Here is a 25055-nt window from a genome sequence, read left to right on the forward strand (position 1 = left end):
AGCAACAATTAAACAATTCATAATGTGGATGGGGCTTCCCATCCTCGCTGCGAAACAATACAAAATAATAACAAAACACGACTCTGCCGTCATATTTATAAATAAATAAATAATAACAACAACAATAATAATAATAATGCCACAAAACAAATAGAAAATAATAAATTGCACAGGGACGGAGGGGTACCCCGTTCTATAAATATATAAATACATGTACAGGGATCCTCGCCCTGTTACATATCCCCCCTCTTGTGCAAAGCACACATGGCCCTAACGGCCACCTCCCCCCTCAGTCTGAAAGTCGCGGAAGAGGGGGAAGCAAGGTGTTTATGGGGGCCGCCATGGTGGGATGTCCTCCACCCCCCCCCCTCTTCCCCTTTGTGGAGCTCCGGCCACACCATTTCCTTCTGCCACGCAGGACTGGCATCGACCCCAGGCGAAGCCCCCCCACCGTTTGCTCTGCGGGAAGCCTGCAGCTCTATTGCCATCCTTCCTGCGACCTTAGCACACAACATCGACTGCCTTGTGCTCTCTGGTTTTCTACTCCGGCTGGAGTTTATTGGGTATATTATATTTTGTTTCTTATTTTGTAACTATTGAAACGAAACCGAGTAGTGACTGTGGGCATGCCTGCATTAGCTGCTTGTTGTTGTATTCGTGTAGCTATTCCAGCACACTACTGCAAAGACTTGTTTTCAAGCTGGCTGCTTCCAGTCTTTTGTTTGTACATCCCTGTTAACACGCCACTAGCGGTTACTGCGACCTGTCGCTCCTGATCCTGCTACCAACCGGGACCGAGGTTACTGTTTTGGTAACAAGTGCACTGTCCCTCTACAGAGTGCGGGTACCGAGTGCACCGACCTGGTACAGAGTGCCTGTACCGAGTGCATGTGCATTGCTGTGCTGACACTGTCTACTGTGTGCACTGCTGTGGGTATTGACACTGTCTATAGTTCCTTACTGAACTGCTGCAAGAGCGCTCAGCCCCACCAGTACCACCGATTTACCCCACCCATAGCATTTCCATCAGCGTCCTGGTGACACAGCTGTCCTTGTCGGCAGAGGTTATGCCCCTGATGCAGTAGGCTACTGCCCTGGCCTGTGGCAAAGGAAGAGAGGTTTATTTATGATGAGCAGCCCACTATTGCCTCTGCTGCCCTTCCGGTCTTCCCAGATTTTCAGTTTCAGCTGCAGTCCACCTGGGAGGACCCAGCTACAGCCACGACCGTTTCCCGCTCTGGATTCATTGTATAAGTTTTTTTGAAGTGGACAAACTGGGTCTGACCCAGTTTCCACCGGTGGAGGAGGAAAATTCATCACGACAAGAAGGGCTTTATAAAAGGAATATTTTTATCAGATAACATTACAAAATGAATGACCTTACAAATACTGAACTGGGATAACACTGATCCTGCTATGGCTGTATCTATAGATGCAGAAAAGCATTTGATAGAATAGAATGGAAATTTCTGTATAATACTTTAGCACAGAAGTTTTCAAGCAAGGTTATTAGGGGGGCGCCAATAACTGACTGGAAAATACATTTTTCTGACTTCCTAACGATTTCCAGTTTTTATTGAAATTTACGCAGTTTCATGTCTCAATATACTCTGAAATTAAAGTATAGAACAAATAAACAATTGGAGATAAAAAAGAAATCATGGAATCCTTTTGTTTAACAAAATTTAATCTAAATTTTTGACTCATCAAAGTAGCCACCTTTTGCAGATATAACAGCCGAACACGCTTGTGGCATTCTTTCTACAATGGAAATCAAATATTGTTCGGAAAGTTCTTCCCAACACTGTTGCAGAAGTTCCCATAAATGTGTTGCACTTGTAGGTTGCTTTGCTTTCACCCTTCTGTCCAGTTCATCCCAAACCAGCTCGATGGGGTTTTAAGTCTGGAGACTGTGCTGGCCATTCCATGATTTGAAGCCTACCGTCTTGTTCTTTTCTTCTAAGGTAGTTCTGACATAGCCTGGAGGTATGTTTTGGGTAATTATCTTGCTGTAGGATGAACCCCTGACCAACTAGGCGTATACCAGAGGGTATTGCATGGCGCTGCAAAATGCTGTGGTAGCAGTTTTGGTTCAGGGTGCCACGTGCAAGTTGCCGACTCTGGATCCAGCAAAAGAGCCCCAGACCATCACGCTTCCTCTTCCATGTTTGACAGTTGGTGTCACACACCGAAGAACCATCCTTTCACCTACTCGACAGCGTACAAAAACCCTGCGTGATGAACCGAAGATTTCAAATTTTGATTCATCGGTCCATAAGACCTTCCAGTGTTCAGTAGTCCACTGGCGGTGCTTCATGGCCCAGGCAAGCCTCTTTTTCTTATTTTGCCATCTTAGCAATGGCTTTCGTACTGCCACTCGACCTGTCAAACCTGCAACTCGAAGTCTTCTCTTCACAGTTGAAACTGAGACTTGCTTACTTCGACCAGTGTTAAGCTGTGCTTGAAGCCGTTGTCCTGTGAGCCGCCTATCACGCAAGCTTTTGACTCTCAGAAACTTGTCTTCTGATTCTGTTGTGGCTTTGGGTCTGCCAGACCTCTTCCTGTCAGAGTTTCCTCCAGTTTCCAAGTGCCTTTTGATGGTGTAGGAAACTGTACTCACTGACACCTTGGCTTTCTTTGCAATTTCTCTAAAGAACCTACACTTTTAAGGGTTATAATGGTCTGTCTGTCTTCCTTTGTTAATTGCCTTTTTCTCGCCATTATGAGAGCAATATACTACTTCCTGCAGTACAATGCTGTTTAAATAATGCTTAAGAGGGTGTAGTAACACAGTCTGTTCCAACACTGCTTTTATACAGACAGAGGGTTTGTAAGTAATCAACAAAAGTTGGGACACCTGTAGGAATTGTTAGCATCAACTTTCAAGGCTTAATTTACTTCCATTACTGCCATAAAAACCTGTTAAATTTATAATCAATTAATGAAACATTTATAATGCAATCTCATTAACATAAATGTAAATAATTGGTTTTACAATTGAGAGCAAGGATTTAACATATTGCCAGGGTTGTCAGACCTCTCAAAATCCCCCTACCGGTGAATAAAAAATTGCCCATTTTCAGCAGTTTTCAACAATTTTCCCCCATGAACATGTGGATGACATTCTTCAAGAAAGTGAATAAAAAATGTTTTACAGACTATTATTAGGTATACTTTGCATGGATATGAAATATGAGTGAATAAATAAAATTATCACTGCAAATGTATTAAATATATGTAGATCTTACCAGGGCTCTAAAAACGTAGGCATCCATGAGTAGAGCTTCCAGGCAGTCCTGGTGATATCATGTTGCTGTTGAACTTCTGCAGCCTTTGCGGAGTTCAGTGAAATCTCCTGCAGTCCTGTCCCCTCCACTTCAAGTAGTATTTAACCTGTAGCAGGCTTTCCAAAGTTTTGCTCTCAGGTCGATTTCTCAGTTTTGTTTTCATCATTGTAACAGTGCTAAAAGTTTGTTCGTCTGCTGCATTTGATACTGGCAGTGTCAACATGGTAAGAGCAAACAGAGCCACATGACTGAACCGTCTGTCCCCTGCAGCATCCCTATCTTCATAAACCTCAAACCAGAAGGATGACTCATTAGCTGTTTTGTCCCAGGTCTTGTTGGTTAAATTGCTTTTCAGTTTCTCCTATGTCTTGACAAAACACCTGGGATTCCTGAGCAATAGTTGTGATGGGTCTCTTGTGTTGTGATAATGCCTCTTTTGGGTGCAGCATGTCCAGTTTCTCCAATATGCTTATATTGGCTGGTAGTCGAGCCCACAATTGATGTGCCATCTGCACATCAATTGTCTTTTTGTCTTTAAGACTGTCTGCATAGGATGTAAAATCATAACCCAGGTACAAGGTTGCTGTAGGCACGATATACATATCAAAATTAAAAGTGACTAGCTCAGAGTAGGGAATTTTCTCTAGCTGATTTGGATTAACTTGAAGTTTCAACACTGACTGGTAGTATAGCATGAGATCATGAAAAAGCTTGGAGGGCTCCCTGTCTCCAACTGAAATAATTGGTTAATTCTGTTCAGCTCACCAAAGGGTATTTTTAAGAAAGATGAGATACAGTTTATTGTATGGGTCTGTCAGCATTTCACAGAGGAGACTTGCACTATAGCACCTTTCTGTGTCCTTTGATATGCCAAAATGTAACCTGAGAGCATCCCATTGATCCAACACCCTGGAAATGCTTTCTCCTCTACTGAGCCAACTGGTTGCTGCTGGTTGAGTCATCCTTCTGGGGTCAACACCTTCAAGTATTATACAATTCCTTGTATAACTTTCTTTGCTTTGCACTGTGTAAGAACCAGTTATAGATCTCACATACAAGAAAAGCCAACTGCCTTGGCAATACTTCAGAGGCTTTGCTGCCAACTAAGTATAATGAATGACAGATGCACTTCACCAGGACTAAATGAGGGACCTTTTCCTTTATCAGGGTGTAAACATTACACTTGCCCCATCAACACCAATGCCAATGCACTTTTGCAGATCCAGGCCATCTTCTTCCAGTGCAGTACACAGAGAGTGTACAAGGGATTCTGCATCGGTCTCAACCACTGGAATTAATTTAAAGAAGGTTGACACAATCTTCTTTTTTGAAGAACTAGGGTATCTGATCACAACAGAAAGTGTCTGTGTGAATGTTATATCAGTGCTCTCATCAATGATAAGTGAATAAAAACTGTTACCAATATCTGCCAGCAGCTCTTTGTGTAACTCAGGACCCCAAATGTTAACAATCAAAGCAGTACACTTGGTGCGATGAAGTGCAAGTGTCTTCAGAAAAGATGACTGGGGATGTAGGGATGGTAGTAGTTCTGATAAATGGTCAATTGTTCTAATCGAACAATTTTCTGCTCTGTAACACGCTAATTTTAATTGTGCTTCTTTGCGTGCTCTAGGAATGTTGACAGTAAAATATTGATTAATTGGCTGATGTTCACCTGTTGCTTTTTCATTCCAGGCATTTGAAAGATGCTTCTGAGACTTTGAATGCGTGATAAGATCTTTCTTGTGAGCCTGCAGAGTGCAGTGACACACAGCACAGTAAGCCACAGTATCACTGCCTTGCACCGGCCGTATCCACCCTGTAAAACAGAACTCTCTCTCTCTCTCTCTCTCTCTCTCTCTCTCTCTCATCTCTCTCTCTCTCTCTCTCTCTCTCTCTCTCTCTCTCTCTCTCTCCTCTCTCTCTCTCTCTCTCTCTCTCTCTCTCTCTCTCTCTCTCTCTCTCTCTCTCTCTCTCTCTCTCTCTCTCTCTCTCTCTCATATATATATATAATCTAAAATGATAATAATTACGCTAATATTATCAAGACATAGGCCTGCTGCTTAAGCACATTTAAACCATAATTAAGCTAGACAAATACCTTTATGTAAAATAATTCCGAAAATCGTTAATTTAATTTAATTTGTACAGAAAATAATAAAGCTAAAAATGTAATAGGCCTACTAACATTGCAGTCCGAATGTTCATGTAGTACTAGTACTACAAGTATTTCCATTGCACAATGAAAAACTAAGATGTAATAACTAATAACATCTATACTTACCTTTCAATTCCAGTTTGTGTGTCGCTGTCGAGAAGATGTTTTTGTTGACATCATTAAGAGATATGTCAAAATATTTCTAAGAATTTCTCGCCTCGTACTTCGTCTTCTCACTCGCTCACTCAGCAGCTATGGTGTCAGCACAGACACGCACAGACAGCAATGCATAAGAATTTTGGGCATACCTCAAGGGCTCGAAGAGTGTAAGTATGATTGATCAAAACATATGTCCATCACTTGGAGGCGGAATAAAGCAATATGATTTGTAAATTCAATCAGTTACCTGTCGTTAACAACTGATGAGGCGGGAGTTGAGAGAGTATGTATGACTGGTCATTTCAAGTGGGAGGGTGGGGGGTGTTATTGTGACACATAAATATCTGGGATTGGTTAACACTATAGCCTGTGCTGCAATTGGTAAGCTACTGCATCAGTCACTCACTTAGAAAGTAGGATAAATGTCATTGAAAGATCTCTAAGAAACTAATTCCCACACATTCCCCCATGGAAACTGTCTCCCTATTTTTCCCCTCATGGCTTTGATTTTCCTCACAAATGGGGGATTTTCCCCCAATCTGGCAACCCTGCATATTGCTAATTCTTCACTAAAGTTAGACTGCAGTTCCAAAGGAATTTTACTATATTGTGGTGTTAAACTGGAGTTACAATGATTATTTCAGTCTAGTGTAAAACTGCAGTTGCAATGTCATTTTATTACAGTCTAGTGTTAATCTGTAGTTACAATGTGATTATATTACAGGCTGCTGTTAAACTGCAGTGGCAATGTTTTTTTAAGTGGTGCTTCGCACTCTGTGTACAGTATATATTTAAATGCTCATTCACCTTGTATTACTGACTGACACATTTGATATGCATTCTGGGAGCTGTAGTTCAAACGGGAGCGCGTGTCTATGTGATTGCATTGTTTACCGGGCTCCCCCAGAACTACAGATCCCAGTGGCCTGATGTCACTTACACACAGTTTTGCTGACCCAATCAGCAAACGGCTCGTGTAACCAGCACACCTTCAAGCAGCATTAAATGGGAGGCTTAACGTGATTATTATACTGTGTATGTTAATAATAAAAATAACAATCTTTTAGAAGAGCATTGGAAAGTACTAGACTTGCTATTAACAAAGTTTCTAAAGGTTTGAATTAAATTTAAGCACATTTAGTGCCACGTTAAGCGTTTTTAATTTCACAATAAGACTTTTAGGATGTCCGGTTTGTAATTTTTGGCGAATACGATTTTTTTTTTTTTTTTTTTTTACTTCAAATAGTAAAACGTCAAATATTCGTTCGATTTGCCCCAGAACTAAAATATAATGGCAGTAAGTTATATATATATATATATATATATATATATTGTAATGGATGTAGCAGGAAAGGGGGGCCGGCAATATAAAAATGTTTTGTTTTATGGCAGGGACAGTTAGTCTCCCTGCCAAGGTAATTGCTTTTGTTTAATTTAATTGTTTAATTGTTTTGTTAATTGTTTTATTAGTGATTATCCCCTGCACCTGGTTATTGTAAATTAGAGCCAGGTGCAGGGTATAAAAGGAAAGCAGCCAGTCTGTTCTGGGCTGCTGTGTGGAGAGCCCGCTTGTTAGTGTGCACAAGCATATGAGAAGAAAGGTAGTGTAAAGCCTTTTTGTGTTGTTTGTTTAAAAACAGTGTGTTTTGTTTTGGTTTGATTTTTGTTTTAACAGGTAAACAGTTTAGCTGTCCTGTTTGTTAGTTTAGGTGCCTGTATTGTGTTTAGTTAGCGCTCAAGAAAAGAGCTAGGTGTTTGCTAGGTGCAAGTTTTGTTACTATATACTGTATATATACAGCACCAGTCAAAAGTTTGAGTACACTTGCTGGAAACTAGGTTTTTTTCATAATTGACAATGTTTTACGTCATATACGTTTCTGTAAATACTTGAAAATGAAAACACATGTTACAATATACAAAACAAAACATAAGGAGTATCAAAGCAATGTTCAAGAAAATTGAAAATTGTCTCTAAATCTTGGATTCCTCAAAATAGCCACCCTTTGCCTTAATAACAGCCTCACAAACATGAGGCATTCAGTTAACAAGTTTCAGCAGGAAATCACCTGACATGTCTTCCCAGCTCTTCTGCAGCAATTCCCAGAGATGTAGGGCACTTGTGGGCAGCTTTGCTTTGACTCTTCTGTCCAGTTTGTCCCATACAAGTTCCATGGGATTGAGGTCTGGAGACTGGGCAGGCCAGGTCATTAGATTGAGTTGTTCTTCACTTTCCTTCTTCGCCAGATAGTTCTTGCACAACTTTGAGGTGTGTTTCGGGTCATTATCTTGCTGAAGAATGAAGGACTGCCCAACTAGCTGTAATCCTGATGGAATGGCATGCCTCTGAAGTATGCTATGATAGCCATGCTGGTTGAGCTTGCCATGGATTTAGTAAAGATCACCAACTCTGTCACCAGCAAAGCAACCCCAGACCACGACACTGCCTCCTCCATGCTTGACAGTGGGAACCACACATGCAGAACTCATGCGCTCACCCTCTCTGCGTCTTACAAATACTCGGCGGTTGGTCCCAAGTATTTCAAATTTTGACTCATCAGTCCATAAGAACGACTTCCATTCCTCAGACGTCCAGTTTCTGTGTTTTTTGGCCCAGGCAAGCCTCTTCCTCTTATTCTGCACTCTTAACAATGGGTTCTTTGCAGCAATTCTTCCAGTTAGGCCAGCTTCATGCAATCTCCTCTGAACAGTTGGTGTTGAAACATCTGTACTTCTAGTAGCATTTATGAGCTTGTATTTCAGGGGCAGTTAATCGCCGGTTTCGCAGACTTGTGACTCGAATGAACTTGTTCTCTGATTCTGAGGTCACCCTTGGCCTGCCTGACCTTGATCGATCCTCATGAGTGCCAGTTTCTTCAAATCGTTTAATGGTCTTGGCCACAACAGTTACAGACACTTGCAAAGTTCTTGCGATTTGTCTTAAAGATTGACCTTCATTTCTTAAAGTAATTACAGTCTTTTTTCTTTGCTTAACTGAGCGTATTTTGCCATTTTCTGCTCCCTTACATTCAGGAATGACAAACTTGTGCCTATGCTACCTATATTTATAGTAATCATGGACCCTCACCTGTTAACAATAATTGGTGACAAAAGGTTAATTAGGTAACATGCTAGTTAACTCGGAGAACATCTAACAAAGACACTTTTATACTTAGGCCAGTGTTCTAACACCATGTTATACACATTTCAGACTTTTAACTGACTTGGGCTTCAGACTGAAATCCCCTTGCTTTGGGTGACCATTTCATTGAAATTGACAAGATTTACATTTTCATTTAAAAATAAAATTTCTGAATGCAATTCACTTATGATTATCAGCTTATATACAGTGGCTCTCAAAAGTATTCACCCCCTTGGACTTTTCCACATTTTATTGTGTTACAACATGGAATCAAAATGGATTTAATTAGGAGTTTTTGCCCCTGATCAACACAAAAAAAGTCCATAATGTCAAAATGAAAAATATAATCTACAAATTGTTCTAAATTAATTACAAATACAAAACAGAAAATAATTGATTGCATAAGTATTCACCCCCTTGAGTCAATATTTGGTAGAGGCAGCACTTACAGCCATGAGTCTATTTGGATAAGTCTCTACCAGCTTTGCACATCTGGACACTGCAATTTTTGCCCATTCTTCTTCGCAAAATTGCTCAAGCTCCGTTAAGTTGGATGGGGACCTTTGGTGAACAGCAATTTTCAACTCTTTCCACATATTCTCAATTGGATTGAGGTCCGGGCTTTGACTGGGCCACTCCAGGACATTGACCTTTTTGTTTTTAAGCCACTCCAGTGTGACTTTGGCTGTATGTTTGGGGTCATTGTCCTGCGGGAAGGTGAATCTTCTCCCAAGTCCCAGGTCTCTTGCAGACTTCAGCAGGTTTTCCTCCAGGATTTCTCTGTACTTTGCTGCATCCATTTTGCCCTCTATCTTCACAAGCTTTCTAGGCCCTGACGCAGAGAAGCATCCCCATAGCATGATGCTGCCACCATCATGCTTCATGGTAGGGATGGTGTTCTCAGGATAATGTGCGATGTTAGTCTTGCGCCAAACATAGCGCTTAGCTTTGAGGCCAAAAAGCTCTATTTTGTTCTCATCAGACCATAGAATCTTCTTCCACTTGGTCTCAGAGTCTCCCACATGACTTCTGGCAAACTCTAGCTGAGATTTGATGTGAGATTTTTTCAACAATGGCTTTCTTTTTGCCACTCTCCCATAAAGGCCAGTTTTGTGAAGCACCCGGACTATTGTTGCCATATGCACAGTGTCTCCCAGCTCAGCTGTGGAAGACTGTTACTCCTTTAGAGTTGCCATAGGCCTCTTGGTGGCCTCCCTGACTAGTGCCCTTCTCGCCCGGATACTTAGTTTTTGAGGACGGCCTGTCCTAGACAGATTCACAGTTGTGCCATATTCTCTCCATTTCTTAATAATGGACTTTACTGTGCTCCGGGAGATATTCAATGCCTTGGAAATGTTCTTATATTCTACCCCTGATTGGTGATTTGAAGAACCTTATTTCGGATTTGCTTTGAATGTTCCTTCGTTTTCATGATGTAGTTTTTGTTAGGAAATGTACTAACCAACTGTGGGACAGGTGTATTTAACCTGAAATCATGTGAAACACCTTAATTGCACACAGGTGGACTCCATTCAACTAATTATGTGACTTCTAAAGACAATTGGTTGCACCAGAGCTTATTTAGGTGTGTCATAGCAAAGGGGGTGAATACTTATGCAATCAATTATTTTCTGTTTTATATTTGTAATTAATTTAGAACAATTTGTAGATTTTGTTTTTCACTTTGACATGATGGACTTTTTTGTGTTGATCAGTGGCAAAAACTCTAATTAAATCCATTTTGATTCCATGTTGTAACACAATAAAATGTGGAAAAGTCCAAGGGGGGTGAATACTTTTGAGAGCCACTGTAAGTACACGTATCATATAATGAAATATTAAGTGTTTATAGACAAGTTTATACAGTTAAAAGCATAGATAATCATGAAAAACCTGGTTTCAAGCAGGTGTACTCAAACTTTTGACTGGTACTGTATATATATTTATATATATACAGTACCAGTCAATCAGTAAAAATCAGGCAAAAGAAATGTTTCAATTTTAACAGAATGAGAGAAAAGTAAAACTGACCCTGCGTCTTCCAGGCACACGCGTAGGGATGTTCCCAAGACACTACATTTAAAAAAAAACAAAAACAACTTTGATCTTGTTCACCCAGAGAAATACAAACAGACAGAATTTCTTTGGAAAGTTTGGCATTTAACCTGCTATCTGTTTGACTGTTTTCGCTTTCATTCCATTCAAAAATAATCATGTATTGTAAACCACTCAAGAAGATATATTTAATTTCCTATTTAACATAATTGTTGTTAAATTAAACGTTTCAATGTTATTTATTGCTGCCCTCACATTAAGTGGCGCTCCACAACCTGTGTGTACATGTTGCAAAGGTGGTGACGTCAGCATCCAGGAAGCAGCGCATAAACAATTGGAGGTACAGGGCTAAAACTGCCGCAACCGTATATTTACACATTGGCCAAAACAAACACAAACAATAATAACCGTTCCTAAAACGAGTACCTTTCAACTTTGTAGTCGTGGTAGCATTTGCTTTCTCTATATTTACTTCTTTCTCCTAAGCTCTCCATTTAATGAGCCCGGAGTGGGCCCTTTTATGTTCTGTGGCTGGGGCCTTAATTACGATGGCGAGCCGGCCTCCCCAAAACAAACAGGAACAATAATAACCGTTGGTAAAACGAGTACCTTTCAACTTTGTAGTTGTGGTAGCATTCGCTCTCTTTCTTTATATTTACTTCTTTCTCCTAAGCTCTCTGTTTGTTTAATGAGCCTGGAGTGGGTAATTTTATATTCTGTGGCTGGAGCATCAATTACCCGTTGTAAGTAGGAGAGCCCTGCACATATGAGAAGGGGCAGGGAAAAGCCCTGCTTCAATGTATGTGTTTATTTATCACGGTTGAAATGTATGGGTGGTTTATTATTTTAAAGAGAATGTATTGTTTGTTAAGAACAGGTGCATATTTGTATGTAAAAATGAGTGTTTATGGTATTATTGTTATTGTTTGATTTGAATGTAGTTTGTGTTTATTTTTAAAAACATGCAGTTTTATTGTTGTTGTTGTTTGGTTTGGATGTGGTCTGGCAGATGCGATGGTAGCAGCTTGTCTCTGCCAGACATCTCGTGAGACTGTGGCTGGAGCCTTTTATTGAATTATTGTTTAAGTGTTTGTAATTATTTTGTTAAATGCACCAGTGTATAAACCTGTATGTTTCCGTGTTCGAGGTGGAGTGTTTTGGAGCGAGGGAAGGAGAACAAAACGAAACTAAACTAAAATTAAGGATCAGTGAAGGCTACTGCCCAGCCTGACCTTAGGGTTATTTTAGTGTGTTGTGTTCGTGATTTATTTTTGTTTAAACTTTTACTTCACTCTGTGAGTGTTGTTTTTGTAAAACCTTTTTTTGTTTCAATAAAAACGGCGCAAGAGTGCTCTTTTGCATCCGAGTACCTAAGTGTGTGTAGTTCCTGCTTCTGGCCTGACGTCACAACCCTCAGCCGTCCTGTCACACCCATTAATCAAATAATTACCTTATTAAGGCTCCAGCCACATTCCCACGAGATTTTTAGGATGGGGATTTAACCCCATCCACGCCAACTACACATTATACTGCTGGCTTTTTGCTGGTCTCAAATAATAAATAATAATGACGGACGGTTCCCGTCCGCCCTCACACAAACATCAATAATAATACAAATGAAAACAATATTAATACATAAATAAATATACACAAGGGGTGGTGGACACCCCGTCACAGTACAGTATATATTTAAATATTCATTCACTGACTGATATGTTATTATTTTTACTGACAAGTAAAATTGGATGCTCTTTTGAGCAATATACTGTACATATGTAAATCTATAAAGCAGGGTTACTTCATTACCCAAACGCACTTTCCTGTGAGCTTAAACTCCTTAGCAAGGAATGCCCAATCCTGGTCCTGGAGGGCCGTGCCCTCCTGGTTTTTGTTCAAACTGTACACTAAATTGATTAATTGGACCAATTAAGCTTCTAATAAGGGCTTCATTGGTCCAATTATGTAATTTAGGGCACAGTTGCAACAAAAGCCAGGAGGGACATCGGCCCTCCAGGACCAGGATTGGACACCTCTGCGTAGCACCTGTTGTTTTCAGATACAAAATAGGTTGTTTGCGGGCTTGATTCGCTATGGCGAAATAGTTTTTAAAATGGTATTTTATTACAAATAAACACTAAACAAAATATACATCAGTAATACTTTAATTAGTTTCATTGTGTATAAGAAAAACATTTTTGGCATAATATTTTAAGATATGACCCCCTCCCCCTCCATTACAAGCAGTGGAAGGGGCAAGGCAACACAAGCAACCACAGACAGCCATCATCAGTTAAGATGAACAACATACAACTCTCTGCAGATAGCACAAGAGACATCCATCATCATGGTCCACTAGGTGTATAAGGTCCGCTGCAATGCTTTGTACAGTTGTGGTAGCCTGTTACATTACTTTGGCGAAACATTGATGTGTCTTTTATTCTTAGCACTTGATCAAATTTTTTTTTTTTTTCCCCCAGTCAGACTGGAAATAGGTAAGAAGTACATTTTTGGGACTGCTCATTTTAAATCATTTTAAAAGTTTTAAAATGCATAATTATTTGTAAAATATGATACATAATTAATAATATTTTAGGAATGCTTGGTAATGATCTCTTGAGTGGTTACATTTTTGTAAAATAAACTTTTAACAAAGTGCTTGTGTGGTTGCTAAATAGTGAGCTTTCAAACTTTAGAAATAGTGTTCTTTATTATATTTCTTTTCTAATTTTATTTTTTATAATTCTATAACTGTAGCAGGATAGCGTCAGGAATGAGGCTAAGAGTCAGGAAGCTGCAGTGAAAGCGCTGTTTGCGCACATTTATTAACAGACAAAGAATAAACAAAGCAAAGAAATACGGCACAGGGGCCAAAATAAAAGGTTCAAACAAAACAATACACACACTTCAAATAAATGCTTTTGCTGGTCCAGGCTGAGCAGTGCCTTCATTGGACCTTTGCATCCACTCCTTCCAAACTCCTCTAACAAACAAAGGATCTGGCTCCCTTTTTATAAACCATGTGCCAAACTTAAATTCAAAATAATACATCTTTACAGTAACAACATGCTAGTTACACGCAGGGCTTTTGCCCTGCCACACACCTCTCCCCCCTTGTGCATCGCACACATGGCTTCAATTGGCCACCTCCCCTCTTGAAGCTGGTTCTGGGACTGGTTTCCTCTGCTGTGGTTGCTCTGCACAGCCTGTCTGTCTGTTGCCACTGAACTGGGTGACGTATCCATCTCCTGCAGTCCTATTGCAGTTATGATCTGACACATTTTTAAACCTGAAGAAACATTATTTTGGTGTCTCTAGATGATGTAGCACTGGTTGTTCTGGTGCCTATGACCACAACTAAACTCTGTGTTCTAAACAAGCGCCTTTTTACCCCGCTGTGCACATGTTTCTTTTGTCAACAAGTGAGGTGGCACATGCGCTGTAACGGATGTAGCAGGACAGGGAGGCCTACAATATAAAAAATGTTTTGTTTTATGGCAGGGACAGAAGTAAAGCCTCCCTGCCAAGGTAATTGCTTTTGTTTAATTTTATTGTTTTGTTTAATTATCACCGGCACCTGGCAATTATTGAAAATTAGAGCCAGGTGCAGGGTATAAAAAAGAAGCAGTCAGTCTGCTCAGGCTGCTGCTGTGGAGTGAAGAGCCCGACGGAAAGTAGTAAAGGTCTGTTTAAAACCTACGTTTGGTTTGATGAAAAATTGTATTGAAGTGTTTTGTGTTGGTGTTATATGTCAGGTAAACAGCTTAGCTGTCCTGCACGTTAGATAGTGACCTGCATATGTGTAGTGAGTGCTCAATGAGAGCTAGGTTTTTGTTTGTTTATTTTTGTTTATTTTGTTTTTGTTGTGAATAAAAGTGCGCAGAAGCGCTTAAAATCAAAGTTTTATCTCTGGGTCACATATTTAAAGGGGCATGAACACAAAAGGTACGGCCAGCTTGTTCACAGCGCATATCTCTAAATAATGCCACACGACAGCGGTACTAAGTTTAAAATATATATATATATATATATATATATTAGCAAAGAAAATCACCTTTAATAGTAATGCACAGCTTTTTGCATTATGGAGATGGGATACATTTTGAAAGACGCTAACATTAATCGAATAGGGTGTTGCATAACAATTTACTACCCAAAACCCTTTTAGGTACGGGTCAGGTCCCCACCCAAACCCGTGAAGACCTCTGCACTTTAGACTTGGAGCATGCTTTATCACAGCAAAAAAATTAATAAGTCGTGGCGGAATAATTAATCAGTTAACTTTTGGCGAGCCAAATACAATTTCTGGCGGGTGGGATGCACCCCCAGGCCACCATTTGCCCATCCCTGAATTCTACAGCAACGATTCCATTTGCTTCACACTGTGAACAGGAAAATATGAGCACTTGAATTATTTCAATATTGTATCCAAACTGTAGTAACACAAAATGCCAATGAGAGGGTTTATTGATTGATTAGACTTTAGCTATGTATCACTATCGCAGGACAGTATTATTCACAAAAAAATGGTTTTGCGCCACTATTATTTGGCGCCCTAGGCAGCCACCTATGTCACCTACCCCAAACACTGGGCCTAGTCAAAATACATAAAAATACACCATTTTGTTTTCATAACACCACCAGCTTATAGGGGCTAAAGTGGCCCCCGGACCCCTGTTGTTGTTTGCCTACTTCATTGATTCAATTGCCTACCATTCCTGTCACCCACTGATGATGATGTTACAACAATAACACAAGTACATTTTCACAGAAAAACCTAAAACGTGATAAGTCAGATAAAGCCAATGCCTGCAACTCATTTAAAAAGCAGGTTTCTAAGTTGGTCAAGTTTGCATTTAACTGCTATTTTATGATACTTGAAATCGTTCTGGGTTGGGCTGCTCTGATATTGAGTTACTATCATTTAGAATAATTTATATGTAAAGTAGGATCCAACAGAGTTGAAAGGTCAGTTGAGTTTATATACAGGATATATTTCAGTGTAAATTCCAACTTATTGTTTCTGTTTCAGATCAAGAAGGTATTCTGTCTGTGGGAGAAGATTTGATTAGCAAATCAGATTTTGTGCTGGAGATTATGCTACCATTTTGGACTGCGGGGATCACTGCTTTTAGACAAAAAAGGTAAGTTTACCTAGGTAAGATCACCCTATGGAATTAACTCATTTTGCTTCATAAAGTTGAATGAAACCTGCTGAATACTGTTACATTAGTATATTGAATTACATACCGCTTTGTAGTTTTCCATATACTTCACGAAAAACTGACAAAAATGGAAACATTTTACATTTTGAAATCTAATGTGAAATACAGTACTCCTATCATGGCTTCTGGTAGACTTTTACAATATCATTTTGTAGTTTCTTTGATTACATGATGTTAGATCTGTTAAAGATCTAAATTATTATTATTATTATTATTATTATTATTATTATTATTTATTTCTTAGCAGACGCCCTTATCAAGGGTGACTTACAATTGTTACAAGATATCACATTATTTTTACATACAATTACCCATTTATACAGTTGGGTTTTTTACTGGAGCAATCTAGGTAAAGTACCTTGCTCAGGGGTACAGCAGCAGTGTCCCCCACCTGGGATTGAACCCACGACCCTCCAGTCAAGAGTCCAGAGCCCTAACCACTACTCCACACTGCTGCTATTCATATAGTTCATTTTTACTTATCTAGGTGATGCTAAACTTACATCCAATTCATTTACACAGAAAGAAAAGTCTGTTGTAAGTGAAGATAGTAGTGAGGACTATGTTTTAGATGTAGAACAAAGTGGCATTAGATAAATAAAAATGCAAAAAACAAAGGAATGAGAACCAGGAAAGAAGAGTAAGGTTATTGATAGTTTTACAAAACCTAAAACAGTGATTTCGAGAAGTACGTAAGTGGACTGTAAACTTGTTTGAATAATGGTTAAACGAAAGAAATGCAAACGCTAAGTTTCAATCTAACATCTGTGTAATTGCTGGATGATAACATTGCTGTTGTTCCTGAACCTGTTCTAAATATATGTGAAAAAAAAATTAGGAGACAGGTGTTTATGTGGAAATTAATTTTGTGGTAGGATATGGAGTCAAATTGTAGAAGGGAGATAAATAGGGCCCCGAATAGTATGCAGTCTTTACCCTGAAATGTGGGTGGAAAAAGGAAATGTAGTTTTTGCTGTTTTTAAATGAGGAATGAAAAACTACAGTTCCCAGAATGCCATAGCTATCCAATAACACGGTTCGTAATTTAACAAGCTCGGCAGGTATAAAAGCACAGGTTTCAAAGACATCAAATGTCTGTGTGAAGGTAAGGACCCCTGTATAGACCTGAATACAGTGTACATTAAAACAAAGTACAGTGGAACGTTGCATATCTGACCTGATCAATTAACCACCTTGCTAAATAAATAAATATTAAAAGTAGGCTACGAGAGTAATGGCATTGGCATGCAGTTTCCGCGATGGAAACAGAAAGAAAGCATTATAGCAATCAGCCTTTTGGTGCGTTCCCCTTTAAGAGAAGCAGGCTGTGTGAGTGTGTCAGTCAGCTGCGTGTAGCAGTGACGTTTCAATACACCAGTCGAGAGTTTTTTTTTTGTGCAATCTGTTTATATGATGGAACGCATGCTTACAGGTATTGGCAGTGTGTTGTAGCTTTTAAATGCATTTGAATAAAACAAAGCAAGCTTCATAAACGCAATGCTTACTGTCAGTTTGTTTAAAATAACAAAGCAATATTCAAACCAAGCTGCTTATCAGCTGTTGGCAATATCAGAAAGCGTGCAAAGTACCGTGACAAAGATATTAAGAAAGCAGAACCAGGGAGGCAGGGACTTCTAGAGTTAAGAAATAAACTGTCAGTTGCAGCTTACTGTACATTTACCATTTTGTTTTGTATTTAGTTTTTTTGCGTGGAGATGGCTTATAGCAAACCACATAGCAACACTGTGTATTTGTAGCCTAATCTCGTTTACGTTTGCTTACTTTTAAAGCAAACCTATTTATGGATGTGTAAATGTTTTTTGATGTTCGCAAATCCGACTTTTTCACATATCCGCCTAACCCCAGGCCAGGGGGCCAGATATGGGACGTTGTACTGTATATTCAATTTGTGAATAATATATTTAAAGTCAGTAAACCAGATTAGCGGTCTGACTGAAAGTTAGGGATCCTGTTATGTTTAGTTAGCACTACAAAACAGGAGCTAGGATTTATTTTTGTTTTGTATTGTTTGTTAAAATAAGCCATGTTCCCACTGGAAAAGGGACACCGTGGAACAAATAAACATACAGGTACCATTCTGTTTAAACCCATCCTTTGTTGTTTACATTTCTGTTAATGCACAATTGTATTTCTTAGCAAACAATAATTAAATGGTAAACTGAATTCACAAGCCTTTTTTTAAGTGTTACGTTTGAAATGTGTAATACTGTAATTATTGACTAATTGTTAATGATTGTTGCTTCATAAAATGGTATTTGCTTTTTTGTTGAATTGTTCTGACTGGTTTCGTTGACGAATCAACAGTTTTCTGCCCTGCACTCCCCTTCTCTTCAAAGCCACATAGCCGCTTTTAATTAGAAGATTGGTAGGATTAATCAATCAAAAGACCAAAGGGTGAAGTCACAGAAATTTTTTAACAATGACAAAACTCACACCTTGGGTCTTGCTACATCAAAACAAACCTGTGACGGGGTACTGCCCCGTCTTTATGATCAATGTTGGGACTGGCAGGGAGGGGGTTAAAATTCCTGCCAGGAAAACATGTGAGAATGTGGCTGGAGCCCTAATTGACTAATTAGCAATTATTGATTCATTGGGCTCCAGCCACAGGGAATAAAAGCCAGGGGAGAGGCCCTGGCTGGAGAGAGAGTTGAAGGAGAGTTCTAGAAGAGAAGAAGTGTGTTTGTGTGTGCTGTGTTTTTTTTGACCAGTGAAGGCAACGCCCAGCCTGGAAGCTTTATTTTGTAAGTTTTGCTTTTTGTTTTGTGTTTATTTTATGTTTAAAACCTTTTTGTTTGGCCCTTGTGCCTGTTTATTTTGGATTTTTGTGAATTAAAAACTTTATTTTTGAACTTTACACTGTCTCTGAGTCTCAAACCTCGGTCCATCCTGTCACATTTGGTGTCAGAAAACGGGATAGCGCCACCTGGAGGCTCAGAGCAGTATTTCTTTTTTTTTTTTTCTTGAATTTTGGGAGTTTTTTTTTTTTTTTGGAAACTTGATTTAAATGGGGAAGAAGAGCAGACAGCGGCAAAGGCAGGAGATGCAGCAGCCGAAGAAATGTAGGCTGCTGCAACAACAGCCACCCCAGCTGGAGGACCCAGCGAGCCTCTTCCCGTGGTGTTCCTGGTGCGGGAAGGTGGATCACCGGCGGAGGTCCTGTCCAGATGGGCCACCAGCTGACTGGTGTGGGCGCTGTGAGGTGGATGGCCACAACTGGGCAGGATGCCCCCACAATCGGGACCAGGAGCAGCTGCAAACCCCGTCCTCGGCAGCCACCCCACCACTTCCTACATCACCGCCTTCACCACCATCCCAGGAAATCTGGGACTGGTTGATGCACCCTGAGGCGGACCTCTTCCACGACCTCCCCATAGTTATCAACACGCTGTGGCGTCGAGATGGGGGGAGGTGGGAAAAGTGGGAGGAACAGCATCACCCGGCGTCCTTCGCAGAGCTGGCCTTGATGGTCGTTAATTACCTGGCGGTAGATATGGGAGATGCCCCAGTCATTCCAATAAAGAAGGTGGAGCTGTCGTCCCGAGAGCCAGAGAGGGGTGGGCTGTCGTCCCGAGAGCCAGAGAGGGGTGAGCTGTCGTCCCGAGAGCCAGAGAGGGGTGAGTTGATGTCCCGAGAGCCAGAAGGGGAGGAGCCGCTGTCCCGAGAGCCAGAAGGGGAGGAGCCGCTGTCCCGAGAGCCAGAAGGGAAGGAGCCGGCGTCCCGAGAGCCAGAAGGGATAGAGCCGTCGTCCCGAGAGCCAGAAAGGGAGGAGCTGCCGTCCCGAGAGCCAGAAAGGGAGGAGCTGCCGTCCCGAGAGCCAGAAAGGGAGGAGCTGCCGTCCCGAGAGCCAGAAGGGGAGGAGCTGCCGTCCCGAGAGCCAGAAGGGGAGGAGCTGCCGTCCCGAGAGCCAGAAGGGGAGGAGCTGCCGTCCGGAGAGCCAGAAGGGGAGGAGCTGCCGTCCGGAGAGCCAGAAGAAGAGGAGGAGCTGCCGTCCCGAGAGCCAGAAGGGGAGGAGCTGCCGTCCCGAGAGCCAGAAGGGGAGGAGCCGCCGTCCCGAGAGCCAGAAGGGGAGGAGCCGCCGTCCCGAGAGCCAGAAGGGGAGGAGCCGCCGCCCCGAGAGCCAGAAGGGGAGGAGCTGCCGTCCCGAGAGCCAGAATGGGGGCCGCCGCCTCCGCCAGCAGAGGGAGACGAGCTGCTGTTCCCGCCTCCGCCAGCAGAGGGAGACGAGCTGCTGTTCCCGCCTCCGCCAGCAGAGGGAGACGAGCTGCTGTTCCCGCCTCCGCCAGCAGAGGGAGACGAGCTGCTGTTCCCGCCTCCGCCAGCAGAGGGAGACGAGTTGCCGTTTCCGCCTCCGCCACTAGAGGGAGAGGGGCCGCCGTTCCCGCCTCCGCCAGCAGAGGGAGACGGGCCGCCGTTCCCGCCTCCGCCAGCAGAGGGAGACGGGCCGCCGTTCCCGTCTCCGCCAGCAGATGGAGACGGGCCGCCGTTCCCGTCTCCGCCAGCAGAGGGAGCCGGGCCGCCGTTCCCGTCTCCGCCAGCAGAGGGAGCCGGGCCGCCGTTCCCGTCTCCGCCAGCAGAGGGAGCAGGGCCGCCGTTCCCGCCTCCGCCACCAGAGGGAGCCGGGCCGCCGTTCCCGCCTCCGCCACCAGAGGGAGCCGGGCCGCTGTTCCTGCCTCCGCCTCCCGAGGGTCCGCTGCTGCTGCCGTCGCCTCCCGAGGGTCCGCTGCTGCTGCCGTCGCTTGGGGTCTTCGGGGATCCTGCTTCGCCTGGGGTCGCTACACTGTGGCCGGAGCCCCACGGAGAGGAGTTGCTGACCATGAAGAGGGGGAGGGAGGTCAGGAGACCAGCTCCCCCAGCGGCACTTTCGCGGCAAGATGGTGTGTGGCCGGAGCCCCGGAAGAGGGAGCTGCCGGCCACGAAGAATTGGGTGGTGCCGGACGTCCCACCATGGCCACCCCCATGGACACTGTGCTTCCCCCTCTTCCGGGACTGAGACTGAGGGGGGAGGTGGCCATTTAGGCCATGTTGTGCTTGGCACAAGGGGGGGGATATGTGACGGGGTACTGCCCCGTCTTTATGATCAATGTTGGGACTGGCAGGGAGGGGGTTAAAATTCCTCCCTGCCAGGAAAACATGTGAGAATGTGGCTGGAGCCCTAATTGACTAATTAGCAATTATTGATTCATTGGGCTCCAGCCACAGGGAATAAAAGCCAGGGGAGAGGCCCTGGCTGGAGAGAGAGTTGAAGGAGAGTTCTAGAAGAGAAGTGTGTTTGTGTGTGCTGTGTTTTTTTTTGACCAGTGAAGGCAACGCCCAGCCTGGAAGCTTTATTTTGTAAGTTTTGCTTTTTGTTTTGTGTTTATTTTATGTTTAAAACCTTTTTGTTTGGCCCTTGTGCCTGTTTATTTTGGATTTTTGTGAATTAAAAACTTTATTTTTGAACTTTACACTGTCTCTGAGTCTCAAACCTCGGTCCATCCTGTCACAAAACCATTGAATCTTTTTCCTTGATTAATCAGCTAGATCTAACTAACGTAGTTATGAAAATAAAATCCACTACATGTGCATTAGATCCTATTTCTACTAAACTAAGAAGTATTCTCTAGGATTAATTCTACCATTTTAAGTATTCTCAATAGTTCAGTTTCATATGGTATTGTTCCAGACTCCTTTTAGGTTGCTGTAGTAAAAACACTGCTTAAAAAAACTACTATAGATCCTAAAGTTAACAAGTTTAGGTGTATTTCTAGTAGCTAACCAACCTAATACATATTATATTTGAGAAATTTCAGGTCAGGCTTCTGCCCAGGTCATAGTCTGAAACTGCACTTATAAATTATGTGCTGTTATCTTTTGATATGGGCTCACCCTCAGTTCTTATACCTGTAGATCAAAGTGCAGCATTCGACACTAATCATCCAATTTTGATTGATCGTCTTGAGAATCTAGTAGGATTGTCAGGTTGTGTCCTTTCTTGTTTTCAATCTTATCTTTCAAATAGGTTTCAATTTGTTAAAATTGAGGAAGAACCCTCTTTTTTTCTGAAGTTGTGGTGTGCCGCAGGGTTCATTTCTTTTTCCAATTTTGTTTTCCTTGTATATGCTATCTTTGGGCGATATTGTCCGCAGGCATGAGGGACATTTTCATTGTTATGCTGATGATACTCAACCTCGTGACACTACGGGCAGGATTTTTAAAAGTTCGTAAATGATAACTCCAGTGTTAATCAACAAATCATCCTGGTGTTGTGCCAAAAATGACTGGGTCTGATGGCCGCAGCTTCTTCGGCTATCTAACTGGGGCGACTTCACATGCGCCTGCTTTAACCGTTTGCGGTCCATTTATTCAGCGCGTCTCAGGCGCGTCAGGTCCAATTTATTTTCACACGCACAGTTTATTTTAGAAGCTGTGGCGGAGTGTCCTGCCCCTTTGTTTGTTATTTATTTATATTATGATTTATGTTTTATATTACGGTGAAGCAGCGCGTATTTGTTATTGTTTTATATTTATATTTTAAAAACCTTGTGAGGATGCGTGACTGATCAGCTACTGATTATTTAACTAGCTGACAGTCACGCATCCTTACTAAACTCGTGCCGACTGTGGCCGAGGGGTAATAAGATAATTAATAGCTAGTTAACCCCTCGGCCAGAATATAAAAGCCTGCAGCTATCTGCGCAGGGAGGAGAGTGTCAGTGGCGAGTTTTGTAGAGAGTGAGAGCAAAAGAAAGAAACAATTGCTATATATAAGTATACTTGTTTCCGTTATTGTTTGTTTATTTGTTTGGCCAACGTTCCCTTTTGTTTAATGTTTGGTGTTTTTTGTTTAAACCTTTTGTTTGTATTATTATTTAATAAATAAGCTGAGCACCGTAGCGCTCAGTTTCACCACCGCCATTCCGTGTTTTGGTTTCTGTTTCTGGTCTGTGACGTCACCACTGCAAGCCACTTGATCACAGTTGGTGTTCAGAACTGGGGTAACAGCGCCTCCAAGCGTCAGGCCAGAAATATTGTGGTTTTTTTTTTCAAGAGGAGTGTTTTTTTTGTTTGTTTTGGGGAAGAAAAAAAAAATGGGAAGAAGCAGCAGGAGAAAGCAGCAGGAGAAAGCAGCAACAGCAGCGCGGGGCCGGTCGAAGGTCCCGTCGTGTCTCTACCACGCCGGATGTTTGTCTTGCCTGTCTGGAGGAGGAAGGGTGGTGCTTCCTGTGTGGAGAGGTCAGGTATCTTCCACTCAGCCGGAGCCATGCATGGCAGGAGATGGAGGAGCCTGAGCATCCGGCGTCAGGGGGACAGGTCCCGCTGGCTCAGAGGTCGACAAAATCACTCTCCTTTGAGGGAATCTGGGGCTGGCTGGTGGAGCCTGGGAGGAATGCCGAAGAGGCCCTCCCCGATGTGGTCAACCTCTTGTGGGCCAGAGATGGAGAGCGATGGGAAGCCTGGGAAAAGCAACACCGCCCAGTGTCCCTCCCGGACGTTGCGGACATGGTAATTCGCTACCTGGCTGCTGATATGGCAGGGCTCCCGCTATCTCCAGCTCCATCGGGAAAAGCCCCGCCACTGTCGTCTCTAGCGTCAGAGGGAGAGGAGCCATCGCTGCCATCTCCAACGCCAGAGGGAGAGGAGCCATCGCTGCCATCTCCAACGCCAGAGGGAGAGGAGCCATTGCTGCCGTCTCCAGCGCCAGAGGGAGAGGAGCCCTCGCCATTGTTCCCAGCGCCAGAGGGAGAGGAGCCATTGCTGCCATCTCCAGCGCTAGAGGGAGAGATCCCAGCGCGGACATCTCCAACGCCAGGGGGAGAGGAGCCCTTGCCACTGCCTCCACCACCAGGAGCAGAGCAGCAGGAGCTCCCTCTGTCTCCAACACCTCCACCACCAGGAGCAGAGCAGCAGGAGCTGTCTCTGTCTCCAACACCTCCACCGCTAGGAGCAGAGCAGCAGGAGCTGCCTCTGTCTCCACCGCCATGGGAGGACTGCTTGCAGCTCCCACCTCCACCAGCAGAGGGTGAATACCTGCTGGTTCCGCCTCAATCAACGTGGGAGGATGGCTTACCGTTCCCACCTCCACCAGCAGAGGGTGAATACCTGTTGGTTCCGCCTCCATCAACGTGGGAGGACGGCTTACCGTTCCCACCTCCACCAGCAGAGGGTGAATACCTGCTGGTTCCGCCTCCATCAACGTGGGAGGACTACTTGCCCCTCCCACCTCCACCAGCAGAGGGTGAATACCTGCTGGTTCCGTCTCCACCGCTGTGGGAGGACTGCTCCTGCCCTGCCTCGCTCCGCCCAAGGATGCCTGCCTCGCTCCGCCCAAGGATGCCTGCCATGCATCACCTGGAGTTGCCTGCTGCTCCGCATCGCCTGGGGTTGCCTGCTGCTCCGCATTGCCTGGGGTTGCCTGCTGCTCCGCATCGCCTGGGACCGGAGCCCCAGAAGAGGGCACTGCCGGCTACAGAGAGTAGAGGGGAAGGTCAGGAGACCAACCCCACAGGCCGCCGGGAGGCCGCAAGATTGCTTTGGCCGGAGGAGCATCCAACTCCTGGTGGGGGGCGTCCGCGGATCTTGGTCGGGTCGCTGGACATCCCTGCACATAGACACGCTAAAGCTGAAAGCGGTTCACCTCACGCTGCAACATTCCCTCCCTGTGCTTTGCAACCAACATATCCTGAACGGGACCGTTCACAAGAGTGTTGTATGCCTACAAGTGGAAATATTTTCAAAATTGGTGCATGGCTGGAGGCCATGATCCCATTTATTGCCCTATAGCAATTATTTTACAGTTTCTGCAAGACCTGTTAGTGGCGGGTAAATTCCCCTCTACATTGAAAGTGTACCTAACAGCCATATCTGCATGCCATGTCCTTGACTCAGTATCCCCGGGCGCTCATATACTGGCGACCTGTTTTCTAAAGGGTGCTCGGCGGTTATATCCTCCTATAAAGGACGTCCTCCCTGAATGGAGTCTAGACGTGGTACTGGAGGCTCTCACTAAGGCCCCGTTTGAGCCCATAGATACC

General features: G+C 43.2%; 1 protein-coding gene across 11 annotated transcripts in view; it reads left to right on the forward strand.

Moving 5' to 3' along the window:
- Positions 1 to 25055, forward strand: part of LOC117403094 (endoplasmic reticulum membrane-associated RNA degradation protein-like) — a 144196-nt gene that overhangs the window by 63387 nt on the left and 55754 nt on the right. For 9 of the 11 annotated variants that reach the window (XM_034005017.3, XM_034005024.3, XM_059024336.1 and 6 more), the window contains one exon: positions 15828 to 15939. The exons of 1 other annotated variant lie outside the window; for it this stretch is intronic. In XM_034005017.3, coding sequence (XP_033860908.2) covers positions 15828 to 15939 — 112 coding nt within the window. Of the gene's footprint in view, positions 1 to 4982; positions 5066 to 15827; positions 15940 to 25055 lie in introns of all 11 variants that reach the window. One more of the 11 variants, XM_059024340.1, reaches the window with a different exon arrangement.

The sequence above is a fragment of the Acipenser ruthenus genome, chromosome 5 (genome assembly GCF_902713425.1).
Source record: "Acipenser ruthenus chromosome 5, fAciRut3.2 maternal haplotype, whole genome shotgun sequence".
Taxonomy (NCBI): Eukaryota; Metazoa; Chordata; class Actinopteri; order Acipenseriformes; family Acipenseridae; genus Acipenser; species Acipenser ruthenus.